This window comes from Pinus tabuliformis, chromosome 8 (assembly GCF_031772625.1).
Source record: "Pinus tabuliformis cultivar Carrire ecotype Pingquan chromosome 8, CPIR1, whole genome shotgun sequence".
Lineage (NCBI taxonomy): Eukaryota > Viridiplantae > Streptophyta > Pinopsida > Pinales > Pinaceae > Pinus > Pinus tabuliformis.
In genome coordinates, this window is record NC_142294.1 from 1785132668 (window position 1) to 1785156951 (window position 24284).

The window sequence follows — 24284 nt, forward strand, 5'->3', positions numbered from 1 at the left end:
TCCTTTGCATCGCTTCATCCTGTACTGTTGCCCGTGGCCGTGCCACTGCCATTGCTGACTGTGGCCCTGCGATTGCCACTGCTGCATCTGTACGAAAACTCCTTCTGCATCCGTGCTGCTGTTGGTCCATTCTCCCAACACTGCATTTGCACTGCAACCCCCTCTCATCATGTTGCATTGTGCTACTGCACACTGTTACTGCACTGCAACTCAATTACTGAGACATAAGTAACTGATCAACCCAACATTTGACATCCCTGTTAGGCTAGAAACACTCCCGATGCTGAAGCTCCCTCTGCCGCTATCAAGTGCTCCCTCTAATGACCTCTGTGCCGCTGCAACAACTCCTTGCATCTCACACCGTTGCACACCTCTCTGTGCCATCCTGCACTGTTGCAACACTTCTGTGCCTCTCACATTGTTGCAGCCTGCTAACCTCGCGTTGCCCGGGGACTCCTGTACTATAGCACTCTTTGCTGCTTCATCTACATCTGTCTCTACCGACATCCACCAGTCCTGCTACTCCTCTTCAGGGCTCCCGTAGCAAGGTATAATCCTTGAGGTTGGGTACCTCAAGGATCCTGCCCCTCGTTGCCTGTAGTCCTCTTGACTACAGCTCGATGTCTCCCCACTTCTTCTCAAGTGGCACATGAGCACTCATGGCACAATTGTTATCCTTCTCAACTTCTTTCTCCGCCTTCGCTAGTGCTGCCTTAGAGTCAGAAGCCTCTCTCTCACTCTTCTTCCTCGGACACTGGTTCACATAGTGACCCAATTCCCCACAATGGAAACACTTGACCTTGGAGAGGTACTTCTTCTTCCTCTTCTTCTGCTTTCCCGCAGACGCCAGAGCCGCATCCTCTTCCTCTTCCTTCTTGATCCTGACCCCTTTGCTGCTACTTCCCATCTTGGTCAGCCGTCTGATCTCTTCTTGATGAAGAGTCGCCTCGAGTTCTTCCCAATATGGAAGACTCGCCCTGCCCACTATGCTCTGGACAAACATCTCCCACTCCTCGGAGACTACGTTACGTGCGGTCCTCACCATCAACTCTTGATTCGACGTGGCCCCTATGGAAGTCAGTTGGTCATGGATCTCCTTCAATCGATCGAGGAAGAGATCTATCTGCTCTGACCTTAGCTGATTCTTCAGGAGCATCTTCCTCTACACAGAAGTATGCTAGTACAATGTCTTCAAAGTGTCCCACATCTCATTTTTCATTTCCTTCTCGGCAATATGTTGGACCACATGATCCTTGACTCCATCAAGGATGATACACTTTGCCTTAGCCATTTCCTCCTCGTACCTTTCATTAGCTACCGTGTCAACTGGGATAGCCATTACTCTCAAGGCGAAGCCCTTGATACAATGTCTGTCTAGAATGGACAAGATCCTGGCCTTCCAGACCACAAAGTTGGACGCTCCATCCAGCGTATCCTGATCTCTTAGCCCATTCACGACCATCTTTGTGCTCTTCTCTGTCGACTCCTCCGAGTCTCTCTACTCCCCGCCTGTAAGTTCTCAGTTCGACTCCTACTGAGTCTCTCTACTTCCCGTCTGGAAGTTCTCAGTTCGACTTCTGTTGAGTCTCTCAACTTCCCTTCTGGAAGTTCTCGGTTCGACTCCTCTGAGTCTCTCTACTTCCCATCTAGAAGTTCTCTTCTGGACTCCCTCTGAGTCCTAATTTACCTCTTCGAAATCCTTTTGCCAACCGTCAAGTTGCCCCTCCAATCGTCTGTGCAACTGCAACACTGATCCAGATTCCTTGGCTAGAAATTTGCATCGGTAGCAACTCCCTCTACCTTGGTCTTGCCCTGTTAGGTAATGTTCTGACCACAATACCCCGCCAGCTTTGCTCCCGCAAACTGCCCACAGCTACCTTCGTCCCAACAACTGAAGGATTGAGCCTCTTGGCTATGTGCAATCTCGACACTGACAAAACAACTCCCTCAGCCAACTGCGTCAGCCTTCCTGGTCTCTGCGTGAGCTTGTTTTTTCCCTCCTCAACCTTTGCGCTGGCCTCTCTCAAGCATAGACTGATGACGCAGTCCCTTTGTGTCAACCCTTCCTCTATCGCTTTCTGCAAGGATCAACTCCATCACTCGAGATTTCTTTATGTTGATAATTACTTATGATGTCTTTATATTCTTATTAACTTTCTTATGTTCTCTTTTATCTTTGTTCATCAAGCAATTACCAAAACCAAAACGCAACGATCAAGGACACCAGATGTAGGCACTCAACTAGGGCTAAAACTTGTATATGGGGGAAAAACTAGTCAAAGAACTCTTCTTTCAATATTTCAAAATGAGATGGAACAAGACCTTAGACCAATAGACCTTCCTCCTCCACCAAGTCCGCCTTCCAAACTGATTCAACAATATTCAATAGTCTCTTCTTGTCTAGCAACTTCAACCCAACAATAATCCAAAAATTTGACTTCTTAGCTTCAGAACTTTGACCCCCAACAACAAAATTTCGGCCGGGAAACAAAACAAAGGTTTCAACCCTTCTAGCAGTTTAGTAGCATCACATGTGTGTGAGAGAGAGATAATTTCGACTTCTTATGCTTGACATAGACCTCCTTCTCCTTCGCTAGCCCTTTTCACCTTCTTCCTTGAATTTTGCACTATTTATTGCCCCGACAATTGTAGATTGAACTTGGTGAGTGAGTCCTCCAAATGAGGTTGAGTTGTTGCCTTTATGTAGTAGTTTTAGCCCCTCAGTTTAGGCCGACTTGCTGGAGGAGGCCTAGAAGACCTAATTTACATGAAAATAAATTTCTTTCTTGACAAATAAATCCCAAGAAGGGTTCTTTACATTATGACATGGACAAGGACACTTGAAATAAACCCGAGAGGCCTACAATGGAGGCTTTGACCTATAAACAATTGACCCAAGCATGAAATCCATGCTTTAATAAGTCAATTTCTTTAACAATAAAATTTCTTTTTTTTTTCTTTTGATAAATACATTACATCATGACTCAAGTACAATTATGAAGACGGACACTAGTTACATTCTTCAACAAGCCCCAATAGGAAGATCTAGACCTTATGGAAACAAGAGATCAACCATAATTGTCACCTCAATGGCTTTTCTCCAACTGTTTAGTGGTGAATAAAACTATAAGGGAGGCTTCCCTATATATAGCACGTATCCAACAAGAAGGATGTAAGATGATGGAAGGTCTAATGATTGGGATAAGGTACTGGTGGAGCCAAGAAGGCTAATACACTCTTTACCAAGGTTCAAATACTTTATAGACCACTTAAATAGATTAGAGAGCTGTTATAAATTAGGGTTTGATAGATATTTGACAATATATCATGCAATGTCATATAATAATCAGAACAAATAGCCTTACAAGTGTAGAATGACAAAGTAACAAGGATATCAATAAGGCACACAAGGGTTAGGGTATGCAGTTGAGTTTTTATGGTTGAAAAATACATAAAACAACAATAATAAGGATGATGTCAGCCCTAGTATTAGGGTTTTGTTATGCAATTAATGTTAAATTTTGATTTTTTCCAATTATTAAATGCAATCCCTATCAAGAGGAAAATAACACATCAAAAAATTATTATTTAGCACAATTTCAAGAAAACCCTAACCCTAACCCTAGATACCTAGAAATAAGAGAGGAGAAAATAGCTATAGAGGAAAGGTTGATGAACACCTCCTAAACTAGTGCCTTGATCTGAATGGGCAATGGAAATTTTTAGGGAAAATTTCTTGAAGACGACATTGATGAAAAGGGTGTGAGGGCAAGAGCCTCTTCTTACAAATCTAACGGCTGCCTTAAATGGGAGATTTTAAGTTCAAGTGATGCACATATCAGATTTCTCTTGAAGGATTCGAGGAAAACATTCTCACATAACATGAAAAATCAAGATTTCAAGGTAAATATTGCACTTTTAACATGGTTCATATAGAAATCCTAATTCACATATAATAGCATGCAAAAATTGAAAGATAAACAATAGAGTTATAAACTTACAAATTTCCACGAGAATCTCTTTAATCTATCCCAAGAAACTTCCTCATGCAAAAATCCTCCTCGAAAAGCCAACTCTCACCATGAAATTACATTGCGGTCAAGTAAAAGAGAAAACAAGAGCCAGTGCGCACTTTAGAGAAGAAGTGTAATGAATGATGATCAAGAAAATGAAAAGTGACTTCCGTGTATTTATATGAGGGTAAGCAAGGCATTTTTTGATAATTTTACAAACAAATTGGGAATTATCTGAGAGTAGAAAGACAAATTGCACAATATAATTAGTGGATGTTTGATATGACAGTGGAGGAAGGTCATATCATCTGAGTTTTTCGTAAATGCTTCCAAAACCTTCAATTGTTGCTGAATGAACGTTGTCCTACCCACTTGTAAGTCAGTTGACTTGGTTCCCTCTGCAATAAAATTGAAATAGCTATTTTCTTCCATAACATAATAAAGGCCTTTAGACAGGTAAACTACCCACTCATAATAACCAGAAAGGCAAGCAGTGCCCTTGCTGTATCATTTAGTGCTGTAAATTACCACGATGTTGTCTCTTAAAGTTTTGATTGGTCTTGTGCAAAGGGTTTTCACTAGTTCGTCAATGCTATCATTTTTAAGAATACTTTTATGATTTTCAGTTTTAAGAATACTAAATTAGTAATATGATTTTCATATACAATATTAGTTCTTAAGGCAACAGTTACTACTACGCATTCTAAAGTTTTTATAAATTTGAATCCTTCCCTCTGATCTATGAGAATTTTATATGCCTCCATCTATGATATCATTATATGCACTTGTAGGCTAACCCTATTATAGCATTTGAGGATGACTGACTCGGCTCTATTTTGGTCCAGCTTGCCTTCACAGGATCAACCGAAACTGGTAAAGCAGTACTAGAGTTAGCTTCTAAGAGCAACCTTAAGCGAGTGACATTGGAACTTGGAGGGAAGTCTCCATTTATTGTATGTGAAGACGCTGATGTTGACCAGGCTGTTGAGCTTGCACACTCTGCTCTATTTTTCAACCAGGCAAGGATTTACATCTCTCATGAGTATTTTATCTTTGGCATGGCATTCAATATTTTGACATGTTTATCAAGTTAATTCTTTTCTGCAGGGTCAATGCTGCTGTGCTGCATCACGAACCTATGTACATGAGAGTATCCATGATGAATTTGTAGAAAAGGCAAAAGCACGGTGTTTAAGTCGTGTTGTTGGTGATCCCTTTAAAAAAGGTGTTGAACAAGGTCCTCAGGTAGGCTGTTTTCTGGTCATCATTTAAACATGGAGTACCTAATGGTAAAATGGAGAAAACAGGATAAACAGAAAATCCGTGCTGTCTGTTGTTTGTAGTCGCTGCTACAAAATTCCCTTTTTTATTATTAATACTTGTATGTTAGCTGCTGCAGGAGCGGGAGGATAAGTCTTAAATTGAGACCTTGACTTATGCTTTGTCCTTGAATTTTCATTGCAATTGTACCATGCTCATGTTCATCAGAACCATTTTTCATCATTTATTAGGGGAGAGGGCCTAGAAGTTGAGCGGGGTCAAATAGTTGTGAGGGAAATTGTGTGGATGGACCCCAAACTTGGGTGTATTTATAACTATTTCTTGAAAAACTTGCTACTATCATAAGTTGTTCATAAAGTGCCTTTATGTGCATGCCATTGTTGACGGTATTAATGTTAAAATAATATTTACATGTTTTTGTCTCCCCGTGGGACTACCTGGTGGTTGTCTCATTGGGATGTTAGGCCCTCCACCCTGTTTCAAATCCAAGGGGGGACACCATGGCCCGTCATAGTAAGGCTGGAAAGATAGGCATTCTGTTGGATTCTGGTATCCCAGCTCAGCGCCAGTTTCCAGTGATTGCCAGACATCTTGGTCCTAGGCAGAACTATGAGTTTCTGATATATGTGGCTTGTGGGCTGTTGCATATATTTGGGGAGGTTGCTAGTTCCCCATGAACCATTCTAATCTTTGAAAACAATATTTACATGTTTTTGAAAATATTTATCACAAAAAAACTTTCTTTCTACATTTTGAAATAAAGTTAATATCTTCACATTTTAAATTTCTTCATTGCTCACACGGCACCATTTTGAACACGTCACACCCCCAAGACAAAATATGGATGTAAGGAACAGGACAATGCATATGTTGGAAGTCTAAAGTGGCTCCGTATAAACGGTACATGTCCCGAAAGTTAGTGTGCTCAAGTACCGGCCCCTCTCCCCTACGTTCTCCAATTGTTCCTTTACAAAATAGCTTGACTGATGAAGTTTTCTTGCTTGTAGAGATACAAAACCGTGACTACTTTACTTACTGCTAGCATGTTGGGAGGTGTTGTATTATAGGTTTTATTTGCAAGCGTTTACTTCTAAGTTCAAATGTATTTTTCTTGTAGAGAGTGTTCTTGTTTATATCCAAGTGCCATCATACTTCAATGTGCTGGGTGGCCTTGATTTGACATTATTGAGATTTTCTTTTGGAAAACTGCAGATTGACCAGATGCAGTTTAACAAAATTATGAGTTATATTAAGGCTGGGAAAGAGAGTGGTGCAAAACTTGTAACAGGGGGAGAGCAAATTGGTACAAAGGGCTTCTACATTATGCCCACAGTTTTCTCAGAAGTTCAGGTATCGGAAAAACATTTCATGGATAATTGCAAGTCTTTCCGCTATTGTTTTCATACATGATTACATTTTATTGGCTTGATTCTTTTTTTTCAATTCTGAACTGGATTTTAAATCTCAAAGATGATTTAAGTCGATACATAGTCGAGATCAGGTTCTCATGAATTTGTATGCTACTGTTTCCAACCGCTGGAATGAGACCTCATAACGGGAGTGAGGGTGTTTTCAGTTCTAACGCATTTTTTCCTTTACTACTTACGTTACGTGAATGAGGTTGCAGTACTTATGTTGCCTCTATATGTGACAAAAACAGGATGACATGCCCATTGCCACTGAAGAAATATTTGGCCCTATACAATCAATTTTGAAATTCAAGTAAGTAATTATGATGGCTGAAATGACGTTGAACATCTTGATTTCAGAATGTAATGTTCAAAGGTTCAGGCTTCTTTTGAAATGCAATCGTTCTGTAGCGTAGCTTAGGTGCCTGCATCTTCAAAAGTTTTCTGAGGGCATATGTGGTAGTAGGTTAAACTTTCATAGCTTGGATGGTAAAGAAAATATTGTTTACATGACGATAACGAAGAATTACCGGGCCAACGAATCTGGAGGAAGCCAATTGAGCTTTATTCGCTTCTATATTCAATAGTCCTCGCGTTCTTTGCTTCTTGCCATCTAAATTTTGATGGGGTTTTATGTGTACTTAGCCATATTTGTGCCTGTTTGTTGTCATGGAACTTTTTATACCCATTCAAGATTTTGACACTAACTATTTTTGGTGGCGTACCATTTACTGCTATCTTTGCAGAGATATAAACGAAGTAATAAAGCGGGCTAATGGTACTGATTATGGCTTGGCAGCGGGAGTCTTTACAAAGAGTATGGATACCGCAAACACCCTCACTCGTGCGTTACGTGCAGGATCAATCTGGATTAATTGCTTTCACATTTTTGATGCCGGTGTACCTTTTGGTGGCTATAAAATGAGTGGCACTGGAAGACAAAAGGGAATATATGGTCTCCAAAGTTACTTACAGGTTAAAGCCGTTGTGACTCCTTTGAAGAATCCAGCATGGTTGTAGGCTGTTACGTTCCTTCTAATATATTTGATGTATGCAGAACATATTTAATCCCTTGTGCTATTGTCAAGTCAGTCTACTCTGAAATAAACTCTCTATTACTAGAAATGTGTTACCTTCAGAGGGGTGGCATGGTTCGTTTAGCTGGGCATCCTATAGTAACGTCGCTGTAAAACTGTGTAGATTCAGACGTTAGAACTCTGTTTAGCTTTGCATCCTATAGTAACGTCTCTGTAATACGGTGTAGATTCAGACGTTAGAACTCAATTATCTTGTCCATATAAAATTTGAAATAAAGCTTGTCACGGTTTTTGCAACTTTCATGGTTTCTGCACTGACAGGCAATCATTGTTTGAACTTTGGCTTTCTACTAGAGTAAATCAAGTTGTTTGAAATGCCAGTCTTTTATGATTTTGACTTTTTGTGGTAGCTCAAAATAACATGAAGGGAAACTGCATTTTCTCACTAAAATCTGGCATTATCATTTTGGATTTGATAGAGTTTGCAGATATTAATCATCCACATCGCAAAATCGGGCCATATCTGCAATAAAAAAAAGTTTTAACAAACCAAAATTGCAATTACATAAATATTTAACGGTTGGGTTCCAACAAACCAAAATTGCAATTCCACAAATATTTCGTTAATGGGTTCCGATGATTGCAAACAGGAAAAGGTCTAAATAGTAAAACTAGCTTCTTTATTTGAAATATTATTGGCTAGTAAATGCTTTGACTTGTTTCATCCTTCTCCTGGACCGAGTATTATTTCAAGCCACTATTGAGGAGGTTTCAATGTCACCTTCATTCCCATTAAAGAAATGAGATATGCAGATTAGGAATTAAAAGGAGCACCGTAACTTATATGCTATTTATATTTAATTAATAATAAGATATACAAATAAATATATAAAGAGTGGATAGGATAATGTTATAGAATAACTGAAAAAGTTGGCACAAGATATTAATATTAATATTAACATGATGTATTAACATGATGCAGGTGATAGTATTTTACTAGTGGTAGATTATTTTTCAGTAAATGGAAAAAATAATAAAAATTAAATGATCATATTACAAGTCTCAACTTTGTTTACAATAATAATAAAAAATAAATGATCTTCATATTATATGGCTTGCCTAGTCATAGACTTAACCTAATTTAAAAAATAATAAAAAATAAATAATAATATCATGATTTGCCTCTTTTCAAAATTCTTTAGAAAGGAATTTTGATGGGAGGAGTTAATATGTCTAGTTTTTAACTTCATAAGATTATCTCGAGAGTTTTCAAAATTCTTTGGAAAGAAATTTTGATGGGAGGAGTGAATATGTCCAGTTTTTAACTTCATAAGATTATCTCGAAAAGTTTTCATTTAACTCCATGTGGCCAATTACTGCCAATTACTCTATTGAAAGCTTTTCATCATTAAAATACAACGAGCTATCTCAAAAGTTTTCATTTGATTCCATGTGGCCAATTAATCTGTTAATTAAAATAGAGTGGTACCATTTAGTAGTTACCATTGAAAGAAATTATATAGCTTGCCACATTGGAGGATGCTCAACATCCCAATGTTGTTAGGAGAAATCAGCTTTGTAATCTTTGTTGCTTTTTGGATTTGCTTAGCATGGCACAAATGTTGTAAATTAAGAGCTTTGCACTTCTACTCTAGCACCTAGCCTCGTGGAACAAAGGGGCTTTAAAATTCTCTCATGTTTAGTGTCTTTGTTTTCGATTCCTTACATTTTCCCTTTGTGTAGCAGTATGGTAATTAGTTTTTAGATAGTTTGCAGGCTTATTAAGCGAAATCCAACTTATTTCATCCAATAGAATGACATCAACTTATTTAATCTAATAAAACTGCATCTACGTGAACGCTTATAAGACTTGAGTTTAATATGTCCATTTCAGTGGGAGTTGGTTTTGTAATTTTATGCTTAGATGTAGGAGAAAACTATGTTCTTGGAAAGGCAATTTAACATGGCTAGAAATCTGTAATTAAAGCTTTTTTAAACAAATTGAAGCTTTCTTAAACAACCTTAAATTAAATCATTCTCAAATGCAATTTAACATTTTCAAAGAATAGTCTCTTTCTTTAAATTTCATTTTTTTAATCAAAGTAGCATGGGTACTAACCCAGCGAGGTAGGGAGCTTGTACTTATCATATCCTTGGCCACTTTTGGGAGCTTGTAGGGAGTGCTCCCAAAATGGTGGGCGTAATATTGTTTGCTGGAGATATTTTCAAGAATTAGAGTGGTGTTGGGAGCTTTAGGGCACTCCTTGTCACTAACTTCCTAGGGCCATTATGACATTCAATGTTTAAGGTAACATACTCCCCATTTGAAGAATGTTGCCAAAGGTCAATACCTTTTCGGTCTCAAGAATCTAAACACCCTAAAGACCTAGATAGGGAAATAGGGAAATACAAGAACTAGACTCATCCAAGAAGCACATAGAAAGCCACAACTTCCACTCCTTGTCACTAACTTCAAGGGCCATTATGACATTCAATGGTTAAGGTAACATACTCCCTATTTGAAGAACGCTGCTAAAGGTCAATACGTCTCTATTTTTTGAGAATCCCAACACTAGATAGGGAAATAGTGAAATGCAAGAACTAACTCATCCAAGAAGCTCATAGAAATCCAAAGGCACATCTGAGAAGCATATATATCGTATAACTCAACCCTCAACTTCTTCTATGGAAATATATGAAAAAAAAGTGTGTCACCAACTTCGAGGTCCATTGTGTCATGTAATGATTAAGGTAACATGTGCCTTAATTGAAGAATGCTACCAAATGTTAATACCTCTAAAGCTTCCAAGAATCTCAAGACTACCTACACTATGAGATCTAAATAGGGAAACTGCAAGATCTAAACTCATCAAGAATTTTATGAACACGTACAAAGCCAAAGCTACTTCTGAGAACTTGGTTCAGAACCTTTTGAAGAATGGAGAGTAAGTTTCAAAGTTGGGCAAGGCATCGAAAGAGCCACAAGATGTCAAGAAATGATTTCAATACACTTGAGCGGCAAGGAAAATGTGAGCTACATGATGTCAAGAAATGGTTGCAATGCACATGGCCAGCAAGGAGATAATTTGATAACGAGGATGATGTTTTCACCTTAAACTTTTTTGTTTGTATGGTAAAATTGTATGTTTTTTACTAGAAAATATAGTTTTACATGAATGAACTAAATATTGCTACTTGGTTGAGAATATCATAGCTATGTGTATGGTAATGAGTTCATTGAGTATATTAGTTATGATGAGTTCCACGCTATGTTGAGGGATTGGAAGGGAGATTTCCTTAAACTTCTCTAAAACTAAGTATTGCTACTTGGGTGGGAAAATAATAGCTAATTGTTGGGTGGATGGTAATGAGTCCATTGGATATATTAGCTATGATGAGTTCCATGCTATGTTGAAGGATTGGAAGGGAGATTTCCTTAAACTTCTCTAAATCTAAATATTGCTTCTTGGGTGAGAATATTATGACTAATTGTTGCGTGGATGGTAATGAGTCCATTGAATATATTAATTATGGTGATTCTATGCTATGTTGAGGGATTGAAAGGGATATTTCCTTAAATTTCTCTCTGGTTATGTTGTTTATATTTCTCAATATTGAAAATGATACTATGTATAAATGAGTAAGGCATAGTAATGTTGTTGAAATGCAAGAGAAAAATATCTATAATGCAATTGAATTGGTAAACATGTTGAGGGATAATATGTGGTTGGATGTGCATGAAGATATGCTTCAGTGTATGTGTGGTATGCACAATGTGGTATTGCATGTTGATTAACATTGGCATGTTGTTATATGCATAATTATGGCATGATGTCTTATATGGTTGTTTTGTTATAAAACCATGAATGGTTGATGTTGATGATGTAGCTAACCATGACTATTAGCCTCTTGAAAGTATGGCATGATGTCTTATATGGTTGTTTTGTTATAAAACCATGAATGGTTGATGTTGATGATGTAGCTAACCATGACTATTAACCTCCTGAAAAAGGATACAGGTATTCTTATTGAGAGGTCGATGAAGGGATCTTGTAATTTCCCATGAGGCATTAATTGGTTACGTAATATCAATGATGATAATGGCATCCATAAATTTTAAAATTATTGCCAATATTGCATGTGCTTCCTTTAGGTATGATTCCCCATCTTAATTGATATGTTTATTTGGGCACCTAAATGCATATATATGATTTATATTTGGGTAAGGGTGTGATAAAGGTGAGAAGCCTCGTATATGTGAATATTGTCTAGAATCTTTAAATGCATTCATATGATAGTATGTCATTATTAAGCTAGTTAAGAGGTGATAACTACACCAAATGAATATTTATACTCATGTTATGAATTTGAATTCTATGTGAAGTTATGTCATTGTTGGACTTGGGAAGGTCCTATATCACTACATAGGTAAACAATGATCTCCCTACTTACATTAATAACTAAAACCTTCTTGTCAACATTGTGAAAATAAAAGAGTAGAACAAGATTCCCAAGGCATCCTTTATCTTAGAAATGAAAGGCTTTCTAGTATTCCTAATGGATTGTTTGACAAAGGAAGGGCATATAAATGTGGTGTTTAGGTGAAGAGGTTAGTGTCCATATGGGTAGAAAAAAGTGGTGTTTCGGTGAAGAGGTTATTGTCCATATGACTAAAAAAGTGTAGGGCAAGTGAAAGGGTGATGTGTAAAGGTATTGGTTAAGCCATTCAACTTGTCATGGTAAATCACATTGGATGACATTATGGAATTTGAGGATGATTGCATTGTATGGATACATGCTTATGCTAATGATGAAAGAAGTAACTAAATGTCATAGAAGGGTTTCTTGGGGCACTATTGAGCAGAGAAGGGAAAAGCCTTTTGTTACTCTCGAGGGATTGCTAAATAGTGAAAAGAGTGTTCTGAAGCTTGAGCTAGTATTTGATTGTGTTATGTCAATGCTTGTTTATGTTGGTAATTCTTATATAGTGAGTGGTATTCCATTGTAATTAATATTTAACTATGCGGAAAGATTTAATTATTGGTGTGCCATAATTTTATGACCATTTCATGTGGTGGAGTGAATGTTTCAATGAATGAGTATTTGTAATTTTTAAGTTGAATGGAAGATATGTTGAGTAGAACATAGTTGTAAATAGAATATCTTAGCTCTAGTAATGAGCATAAGTCCATAAGAGCATGAGACTAGTGACTTCTAGATGTAAAGTCAAATCATTATGACAAGGAAATTTCATAGCTGTGAAATCCAATTTACACATGAACAAATTAAATTTCTAGTTGGACTCTTTATGGTGGCATCTCATGGTGTTGATTTTTCACAGGATCTTCTAACTGATAATTACTTATGATTTTTTACGTCAATCTTTTCTCGTATTCAAATTCATCATAAAATAATTGCACAAAAGATCTCAACAGTAGAAACAAAATGCCAGTAAGATCATAGAGACAACCAAACAAAAGACAAAATAATTTTACCCTGGGAAAACCCACATGGGGGAAAAACTCAATAACCTTTTCTTTAGAGAAATTATTAATGTCAAAAGAGATACATCTAATTCTTAAAGTCAAGCATTAAGTCAAACTGACTGGTAACATAGCCCTAGTCGCACTTGGTTAAACTGCCCTTGATAGCTTTATAATTTGGTCTTCTTGTGCCTCAAAAATTTCAATCTTTCTTAGATTTTGTCCCTCCATTTAACCTCAGTTTTTGTCCTTGTATTTTTCTTAGATAATTCTTTTAACCTTTGTCCTTCTTGTGATATGAAATAAGCCTCACATGATCCGAAATTAGATGCCAAAATTAGAGAGAATGAATGCCAATATATGGATGTTGAAAGGGTCGAATTGGTGTGTCCCTTCAAGCTGGGCTAACTTGACACTGGGAAGGTTGACTTGATACTTTTGGATAAAACATTGAAATTTAAAAAATTAAAAATTCTTTCTTTTGAAACTGACATGAAAAATGTCTTTTCAATATATATATATATATATATATATATATATATATATATATATATATTGCAAGGGATAAATTATTAATTATGAAGACCAACCATAGCTATGAAATTCAACACTCCCTTTTAGCTAGGGAGGTATTCATAATGACTATCCAAATGTTCTCTTGTTGAAAAATTTCTCTTAGAAAAAGTTATAACAATTCGTCATTAGTGTTATCATCATTCAATTACCATAATCTTGGTCAAAACTCTAACCCATGGTAAATCAATGACATGAGCCAATCACCATAACTCTGGTTAGTACCTTTGACCATAATTCAGGTTGATACTTCTAACCTACGGTGCATCATTAGCATCAACTAGAAACAATGAATCTGGTTAGAGCCTCTGACACATGGTATACTGATTAGTCTTAGTTCACCATCATCCTAGTCAATCTCTTTGACTTGTGGTGAAACCCTAGGGACACGCTCAATCCATTGAGTAATATGGTCCCAAATCCAAAGGCCTCACTCTAGGCCATGATGTTCAAAGGGTCACTCAACGTATTTGGAGAGTACTCAGAGCTTGATGCTGAAAGGCACCCACTCAACTAAGTGTTTGGGCCTCTAGGACCATTCTTTCTAATTTTGGTCAACATACTTGACGCGGGAAGAATGACTGTCCTCTGTCAGACCATTCTGCCTAATTCTAGTCAACATACTTGACACAGGGAGAATTTTTGTTCCTGAATGAGCTAGCTATGTTGATGTGTCATTCCACTACCTATGGAAAGCATCATGCATCAACATCATGCTCAACAAGTTGTGACTTGGAACCTAGTCAACACTTGTGACCTATGGTGAAACCCTAGGCTATTACCATTCCTTCATGCTAATTGAATAGTAAATCTCAAACCTGATGCTAAATGCACTCACTCACCCACCTAGGGATCACTCCAGGTCTTAATGATCTTTGAGCCATTCTCCCTAACCACATTTTGTGGCCCCTGGTCAATACTTTGACTTGTCTATATTCTAACGTAGGGAGAATGTCTGCCCTTCATGCAGGAACATCAACACTCCCTATGACTAAGGGAAGCATTCTCAAGCCTTACCACTTTCTTTCTTTCTCCCCCATGTTCTCCATTGATCTTTGCCTATTGTACATTTTCTACCTTAATGTGTTCTTGCTGATGCTCTTCTATGTGTATCTAGGCAATCTATTGTCCCATTTTATGGAAACAATAAGGGAATAATATTCATTATGCCGGATCGGATGGCCCCTAATGTGTGGAATCGCAAGTATAGGTATTATTTCAATCCCCCAATAAAGAAAGAAAGGCTTTCTCCTTGAACTATACAAACTTCATCTTGGGACAAAGGCTTTGTTAGCAATCCGCTTGACTATAGAATAGTACAAGAGCCACACTACTTCCTTCTATACCATGTCTTGGTATTATATCTCACTATGCTTTGACTTGTTATCATGGTCGTCTCCTGCGTTTGATCAAACAATCCTGTAAGTAGTTTCTGAAGCCATACTACTTCTCAACTCACCAACCAAGCTGTAATATATGTGATATATATTTGGCCTCTGTAATCTTCCTTCTTACCTAAAAAGTCATAATGGAGCTCAAACTGAAGCAATAACCTAATGAATTCTTTTTGTCTTCTACACTTTCTGCCTAATTTGAATTTGTGTGTCCCTAGAGATATACTTCATTGTTTGAGTCATATCTCAAACCATAATTGGCTATGCCATAACCAATTGTACCATGTTGGTACTTTAACATATGTTAAGTCACATGTCTTGGCTCAAACATAAGTTGATCGACTACTTTTCGGTTACCCTAATTGGGTGCTCTTTCTTAAATATATTATGTTGTGGCAATCCTAGTTGCTCCCTCTGCCACTACTTCTTTTTAGATATTGCAACATATCAACGATCTAGCCTTACAACCTCAATGATAGTGCATCATCCCAAAAATATTTGAAGTATCTCATTAGTATGATTCATGGAGGTAATGCATCAAATCTAATACTTTCATCTCGAACTGAGAGGTCAACTCCCTCTGAATCTAAAGCAACACTCCTTGACCGCTTCTTTGTTATGGAAGAAAATCTTTCTAACACAACTGCTCCCTCTAACAAATGAGCCCTTCTGCTCTTGTCATAAACAAATCATATAGGATCAACCTTGATCCATCAATCCAAATCCAAGGTACAATCTTTTGTTTGCAAGCAATATACTCCTTCATGATATTCAAAGCCTTTCATGTACACTTCTTCCTCAATTTTTGGCAATTGAAGAAAATGTCTTTTCATGGTCATCTCCCTCTTACTGGGGGAACCTTCTAGTCTTAAGACTCACTTTGTACATGTATACATTGCCATTTGTTGTATGCTAGATCTTGCAGATCCATTTGGAAGTCACCACCGACTCCCATTCGGCATAATCAAGGTATACTTCAAACTTGTTGATATGCCTGTTCCTTTTGAGCTTGGATTTCATCTATTACCATATCTATCAACAAAAATCAATGATTCTGGGAGAGTCCTCTTGTCACAATCTTGCTTTGTTCTTCCATTGCTTCCATCTGTTGCCAAATCCTTGGAAACATTCACTATGTACCTACAATCCTTGCTAGGAGGCCATGGAAGAACACTTACAACCTAGCAAAAGAAACAAAGAAAAGAGGGTAACTAATAGTAAAACAATAAAATAATAATAATCAAGTAAAAGAAAATATAAAGTACTTATCTTTAGAGGATTATAGGGAAATATCAACCCTCTCTTGATCTTGGTCTTCTTGCATCCATCTTGTAAATTTATCAACCTGGTCCTCATCATTAGCATGATGCCATTCCTTCCTTGCATAAGCTAGGGTTTCTTCTTTCAGCGAAAACATTAATCTAGGCCTAGCTCTAGGGTTTTATCCACAAATCCTAGGACTTTAACATTCAAGATTTCTAGTCTTCTAGGATTTACAAACCCTATCTTTTATAATACTCATCTTTTGTAAGTCCAAAAAAAAATTTCATGTGCAAATTCGCATATTCAAATGTCCAAAAATGAATTCGATTGTGTCATTAGGATATTTCATCTTGATATTAACAAAAGCGAAGAAACAACATCCTCCATCAATCATAAAGGACAAATATAGTAAGTAGAATCAAGAAATGATATTCCAATTAGCATCTTATAGGAGAAATAGCTTCATTAAGAACAAACTTTGAGAGGTGTGAGCTTCAGAGTTATTAGAAAATATTCTATCCATATAATTTGTTCACAGAGATGATTGCTCTCTAACCTTTCCAAACTAGGTATCTCGGTTTCTTCAAAACAATTAGTAAGGACAATATTCAATTATGGAAATGAGTTAGCCTGTCAAGTACCATGGATTTTTCAAGTACATTGTAACGGTAGTAATAATTCGTCTTCGATATTTAAGAGAAATATAGTCTCTGACACTGATGAGGAACTTTAGCATTTTTAGCATTTTGAGTTCCCTTTTCCAAAATTGATCTCAAGACACTTGAGCCAAGATGCTTCAATGTATAATTTGTCTCAACTAGTGACCTTAAAAGGTTCCTCTTTAGAATTAGTAGGGTTAATGGCCAAGCTTTTCAAAGGGTCAATAACTTCTTCAGAAATATTATCATGGAAACTATTTATCTTCTTGGCTTGAGTAGCGTTCATACAAATGTCCTTTCTTAAACCCCTTTGACTCAAAGAGGAACTTCAATAGAGAATTAGTAGGAGATTAAATCAAAATTACAATATTTCTAAAGTTTTGCATCATATCTTAGTTAATCATAATCCTTGTAGTATTAAGACACCACTTTATAGGACTCAAAGAAAATGTCCATATCATCGACCATAGACATCTGGTTCATTATCATTTCATCTTCCAATGCCAAGGTGGCTTACATGCTACAAATTAGTAGGTGTATACAATCCTTTGGAATGAGAAGTTTGCAATCTCTCAAGCTATATTTTGTACAAATGAATTTTCATCCTTCAGGGAATATTGAGATCAACCCTTTATCAAACTAGACATCAATAAAAACTTTTCAACTAGACCTCTACTTGGTCTTCATTGATAAAGTTATTTATTGATTATAAGTGTTCATTGAAGTCTAAGAATGTTTCCAAGGAAAAATTTGAACAAAATCATGGTGATGATACATACCTCACATTCCAAAGATTCATGAAGGCATCAAACTTCAGATTTAATATCCAAAAATCCTAGCATTATAGTGCGCTTTGCATGAAAACCTTTTCTAGCTAGGAGCCAAACAATATGTCTTGTTGAAACACTTCAATCTTATCAAATGTGAGATTCCATTGCTACCCAAGTATTTAGAGAGAGGTTCCTTTTTGACATCAAAATGTATAATTCATTCAGCAATGAACTTTAGTAGACTTTACGTAGAAGAGACACCATGTTGGATTTGCCATAGAGGTATTTCAGACTTTCTAGGTTTCAACCTTGCCACAAAATTCTAGTGAACCAACTGAGGACATTTCAGCCTTCCACAATAGGTTGAATATGAGGCTTGTTAGGTCTTTTTCAGGGGTTCGTCCTCCTTTACACATAACATAACTCACTCTTTCAAATAGAATTTCGGTGGTCCCTCCTTATTACAGCCTGGACAGAACACAAATTATCCACAATAATTCGACTTTACTTCTAATTAGACTCGACATTCATCTCATCACAGATCAAACCATAAAGTGTTGCTTTCGTTTTAGCTGCAACCTGAATTTGAGGATACTCCAACAAATAGTCTTTCAAAAACCATCCTTCTCCTTTGGGTTTCTCTTATACCATATCTCTGAAACCATGTTGATTTTTCATAGGATCTTCTAACTGATAATTACTTATGATTTCTTACATTAATCTTTCCTTGTATTCAAATTTATCATAAAGAAATTATCCTGAAGATCTCAACATCTGAAACAAAATGCCAGTAGGATCATAAAGAGACAGACAAACAAAAGACACAAGAATTTTACCCTGGGAAAACCCACATGGCGGAAAAACACATCAACCTTTTCTTAGAAAAAATATTAATTTCAACAGAGATACATCTAATTATTTAAGTCAAACTAATGGGTAACATAGCCCTAGTCACACCTAGTCAAATTGCCCTTAATAGCCTCAACAATTTGGTCTTCCCGTGCCTAAAAAATTTCGGTCTTCCTTAGATTTCATCCCTCCATTTAACTTCATATTTCATCCTTGTATTTTCCTCAGAGAATGCCTCTGAACTTTGTCCTTCTTGTGATTTGAAATAAGCCTTAGATGATCCAAAATTAGATGCCAAAATTGGAGAGTAAACGCCAATATATAGATGTTAAAAGGGACGAATGGGTGTGTCCTTTCAAGCTGGACTGACTTGACACTGGGAGGGTGTTGGCATTATGATACAGGTATGAAAAAAGTGTTGTCCTTGATGGCAACTCTCTCAGATGAAAGATCACATCATAACCGGTAAACAACAAGAATGAAGAAAGAAAGGTATATGCAGGTTCACCATTGACCAAGCTGAGTATACACACAGGTTCACTGTATACAAAGTCGCGTATACGAAAAGGTATATGTAGGTTTACTATATACCAAGTCGCGTATACATGTAGGTTCATTATATACAAAGGTGCGGATAACGTACACACGCACTTTGATAGAAGGCGCGTACATGTTGGAAAACTAAGTTTTGGTCCGTGGTATTTGGACCATGGTATTTTGGTATTGGTCCATGGTATTTGGTCCGAGGTATTGACCCCAGGTATTGGGTCAAAGGTATCGGTCCTACGTGGTTTTGGACCATGCTATTGAGAGAGGCCTAAACCTATATAAGGAGAAGAAGATCATTAGGCCAAAGTGAAAGTGTGAAAGTGATGAATATCTGATGAAGTGTGAGATCTAGTATGCAAGTTATGGGTATGTGATGCTTGTTAAGGATGCAAGATATGAATACTGATGCATGTCTTATCCTTTATATCTGATGATCTGGGTATATCTGAAGTAGAAAATTGCAGCGAAGGTATAAGTAATTATTTTCAGATCTGTACGTTGATTCCCTTTGGTGAAAGGGCATATACACACTGGTTCGACACAACCAAGTAGCGTATACATTATGAGATTTGATATTTGAGGTTGATGTTGGTTGTAGTGGTTGTTGCAGGGTTCTGGGTTCTGCTTAGTGTTCTGGTGACTGTGTTTTGACGATAGGGTTTCAGTGATTCAGTAGTTGGGTGATTCAGACATTGATGATGCAGATATAGTTGATGGTCATATTGTAGTGGTGATTGATTTTTTATTGATGGATCCAGTCTAAAAATTTATGAAATGTGGTCCCTGGAAGAAAAGAGAAGGTCGTAGCCTTCTGTAGGTCGGCGCCTACGTACTAGTAAATATATTGGCTAGTACAAGAGCTAGGGGGTTGTAGCTCCCTTCCAGTAGAAGCTGGAGAACGAGAGAAGGTTGTAGCCTTCTGTAGGTGGGTGCTTGCATATTGGTATGAGTCTGCGCCAATACAAGATTGTAAACAGGTTTTTCTTATCTTAAAGAAAAAGCAGCAGGCGGTTTTTGTCTCGCATTAGGTTTCCACCTTATATCATGGTGTTCATGTGTGTGTCTTATGTGTGATGATCTGTTCCGTTTTCACTGCACCTGGTTACTGTTTATATGGTTAATGAAGTTTTGATGCACTGATTAAAGATCAACATATGCTGAATTCACTGAATCATAAGTTTGTTGAATATACGCTAGTTGCATTAAACACAATTGCATGTACACGTGGGTTCCCTTAACTGAAGTAGTGTATATGAATCTAATTATGGAAATGAAAAAGCTATTGATTTGCTAATACTGATTCACCCCGCCCCCCCTCTTAGTATTATTTCCAACAATTGGAATCAGAGCAGGTCCTTCAAAAGAAGCTTGATCGCTTGAAGGAAGATCCATCATCATGAGTAATCAAGAAAGAGAGGGATCCATCAGACCACCAATCTTCGATGGGAGCAATTTTGTTTATTGGAAGATAAGAACCACAGCCTATCTAAAATCGCTTGGAACGGATATTTGGGAAATCGTGGAAGGAGGATATACATTTCTGTCAGCAATTCCTACAGATACGGCAGGTAGAAAGCAATATGAAATCAATGCCAAAGCTGTTACTATCTTATTGGCAAGTTTGTCAAAATCAGAGTTTTTCAAGGTCATGCAGCTCAAGCCAGCCAAAGAAATATGGGACAAAATCATTCTAAGCTACGAAGGAAACGCTCCGGTAAAATGTGCTAAGCTTCAAACTCTTAGAATTCAGTATGAAACTCTTAAGATGCACAGTGATGAAAGCATAGCTAATTACTTCCTACATATAGATGAGATTGTCATTTGTATGAAGAATATGGGTGAAGAAAGTAAGGAAGTTGTCTTATTTGAGAAAGTTTTGAGATCCTTTTCTACTAAATTTGAACCCAAAGTGTCTGCCATAGAAGAAAAGCAGGATCTGTAGAATATCACTATGACGCAGCTTCACGAAATCTTAATTGCTTTGGAAATGAGAAAAGGAGGACCATCAGATATGAGAGAAGCCACATTTAAAGTATCAAGAAAGGGAAAAGAAAAACTCAATGAATCAGGATACATTTCAGAAGAAGAATATGAGGTGAATTTTGTCAAGAAGCTTCAACAGGGATCTGGAAGGTTCAAAGGTAAGCTACCTTTCAAATTTTTTTCTTGTGGTAGAGTTGGTAATTACGCTGCTAGATGCCCTCATAACAAAGGAAAGAGGTCTGAAGAAGGTAATAGAAGTTATTATATTCATGATAATAGTGATGACTCATCCAATAGTGATGAAGCTAATCAAGAAATTAAACTTCTCATGGCATATGAAAATAATGACATAGAAAAAGAAGAAGTTACCAGATTAAAAGTTTAGTTGGAGACAGTGACCAGAGTAAGGGAGCAGCTGCAGGATGTAGTAAAAGATCAGAGCATAAAAATCCAGAGACTTGAATCTAATATCCTCTCTCTAAAAGAAGATCTTGAAGAATCAAAGAAGCAGAATGAAGAAGCTCTTGAAGAACAAGAACATGAAGTGCTCGAATTAAGGCAACAAGTGGAAAAGGGAAAAAAAGTTGAAGAAAACATAAAGAAGAAATATCTGGAAAAGGAAGAACAACATCAGTTTGAGGTAAATATCTTAAAAGGTAAATTAGAAGAAAAGGATAAACTATTACGATTTCAAGACAATACTAAGATTTTGGATGATATTCTTAGTAGTCAAAGATCCCCTGCTATCAAAACTGGTCTTGGTTTTTATGAAAGTGTTGAAGGTGAATCTAGCTCACAAGGCGAGGCAAGGAACTCTAATGAAAAACCTGAAATGCTCAATAAGGAGATAAGAGGTCAACCCCAACAACAACCAAGGAAAGAAATTATTCAAAGAAAATCTTTTGTTCCTAACTGTGGAAGTGATAGACGGTTATTTCCTCCGATGAATAATGTTGAATGTTATGAATGTCATAATCTTGGACTTGTTGCAGCCAGATGCAAAAGTAGAATGGTTCAAGACCATCACACAAAAAATCATCACGTTTCAGGTACTTTAAGGGATATTGTTTTGATTGCAATATATTTGGTCACAAAGCTATTGATTGCAATAAAAGGAATATGAAACATGTAAGATGTTATGCATGTAACAAGTTTGGACATAAAGTAAAGGAATGCAGGAGCAAAATTCAGACACCAAAGCAAAAGGAGCATACATCATCTCAATCCCAGGTATTGAAGAAGACAGAATTAGTGTCAGAAAGATGTGGCATAACTCAGTTAGCAGACATAATAGACCCAGGGGAAGATGAAAGTGTAAACCTTCAGTATTCCAATTTTCATACACAACTATTATGAAGAGAAGTCGCGTATATACACGAGTTAAAGGCTGCAAAGTCGCGTATATGGAGCTCTAAAGAAAAAGCAGCAGAACAGATTCAGGAAAAGAAGTCTGATATGGTTCAGTCATGGTATATGTTGGTTGGCACAGGTTCAGGGGGAGCATATGCTTTGAATAATGCATTGTTGGCATTATGGTTAGAAGTCTTTGGTGATGATGCTTATGTGGCTAAATGATACATCTTGCTACTTATTGTTGGTTGGCGAAGAGAATGGTATTGCAGGTTACAAGTCTGGATGTTGGTCACAGATGCTTATGGTGCAGATCATATATGGTGTACAATAGTTGCTGATGACTATCATGGTCTTGTTTAGATTGCTAGTCTTTGTTATAAAAGTCATGAATATCATTTGGTGTAAAGGTCTTGCAAAGACCTAATTTGTACCCCCACTATGTATGGGAAGGATGATGTAATAATTTCTATTTTTAGTCATGTATAAACATTTGGTATGCCCCCACTTGGTTGGGTGGATGAGTCAATGTGGTGTATCCCCAATTAGTTGGGAGATTGATGTATGTATGAGTCATTGGTGATAGGAAGGTCATACTCACTTAGTTGAGTTGTAGAGTCATGTTATTCTTTTGAAAAATATTTTTACACACTCGGCATGTGCTCAGGAGGAGCATGGACGTATTGATACATCTTAGCATGTACAAAGGGGGAGCTCAATCAGATTTTCCAGCATGTACTCAAGGGGAGTATGGACAACATAATGTATATCAAGAGAGAGATTATCTTGGTCTGCCCTTTGCCCTTGACGTCAAAGGGGGAGAGTGACTTAGTGTGGTTGTTTCCATCAAGTCCAAAGGGGGAGATTGTTGGAATTATGATACAGGTATGACACAAATGTTGTCCTTGATGGCAACTCTCTCAGATGAAAGATCATAGTATAGTAGGTAAACAACAAGAATGAAGAAAGAAAGGTATACGTAGGTTCACCATTGACCAAGCCACGTATACATGCAGGTTCAATGTATACAAAGTTGCGAATACGAAAAGGTATACATAGGTTCACTATATACCAAGTCACGTATACACGTAGGTTCACTATATACAAAGGCGTGTATAATGTACACACGCACTTTCACAAAAGGAAAGGTGCGTACATGTTGGAAAACTAAGTTTTGGTCCGTGGTATTTTGACCATGGTATTTTGGTATTGGTCAATGGTATTTGGTCCGAGGTATTGACCCCAGGTATTGGGTCCAAGGTATTAGTCCTACGTAGTTTTGGACCATGGTATTGAGAGAGGCATAATCCTATATAAGGAGAAGAAGATCATTAGGCCAAAGTGCAATTGTGCAAGTGATGAATATCTGATGAAGTGTGAGATCTAGTATGGAGGTTATGGGTATGTGATGCTTTGTTAAGGATGCACCTATGTAGCGAATGAAGGTTGATGGACTGGGATCATGAAGACTAAAATTCATTATCATTATATGGTATGATCATGAATAGTTCATATCTGAATACTGGCGCATGTCTTATCCTTTATATCTGATGATCTGGGTATATCTGAAGTAGAAAATTGCAGCGAAGGTATAAGTAAGTATATTCAGATTTGTACGTTGGTTCCCTTTGGTGAAAGGGAGTATACACGCTGCTTCGACACAGCCAAGTA

At 37.2% G+C, this 24284-nt stretch overlaps 1 protein-coding gene across 1 annotated transcript in view; it reads left to right on the plus strand.

Annotated features, from left to right (window-relative positions):
- The window catches only part of LOC149243342 (benzaldehyde dehydrogenase, mitochondrial-like), a 106944-nt gene extending 98907 nt beyond the window's left edge, over positions 1-8037 (plus strand). Inside the window, exons 8-12 of the mRNA XM_089374488.1 lie at positions 4859-5032; positions 5121-5258; positions 6507-6644; positions 6955-7016; positions 7450-8037. Coding sequence (XP_089230614.1) covers positions 4859-5032; positions 5121-5258; positions 6507-6644; positions 6955-7016; positions 7450-7723 — 786 coding nt within the window. The 3' untranslated portion in view covers positions 7724-8037. The remainder of the gene's footprint in view (positions 1-4858; positions 5033-5120; positions 5259-6506; positions 6645-6954; positions 7017-7449) is intronic.
- Positions 8038-24284: the final 16247 nt, after the last annotated feature.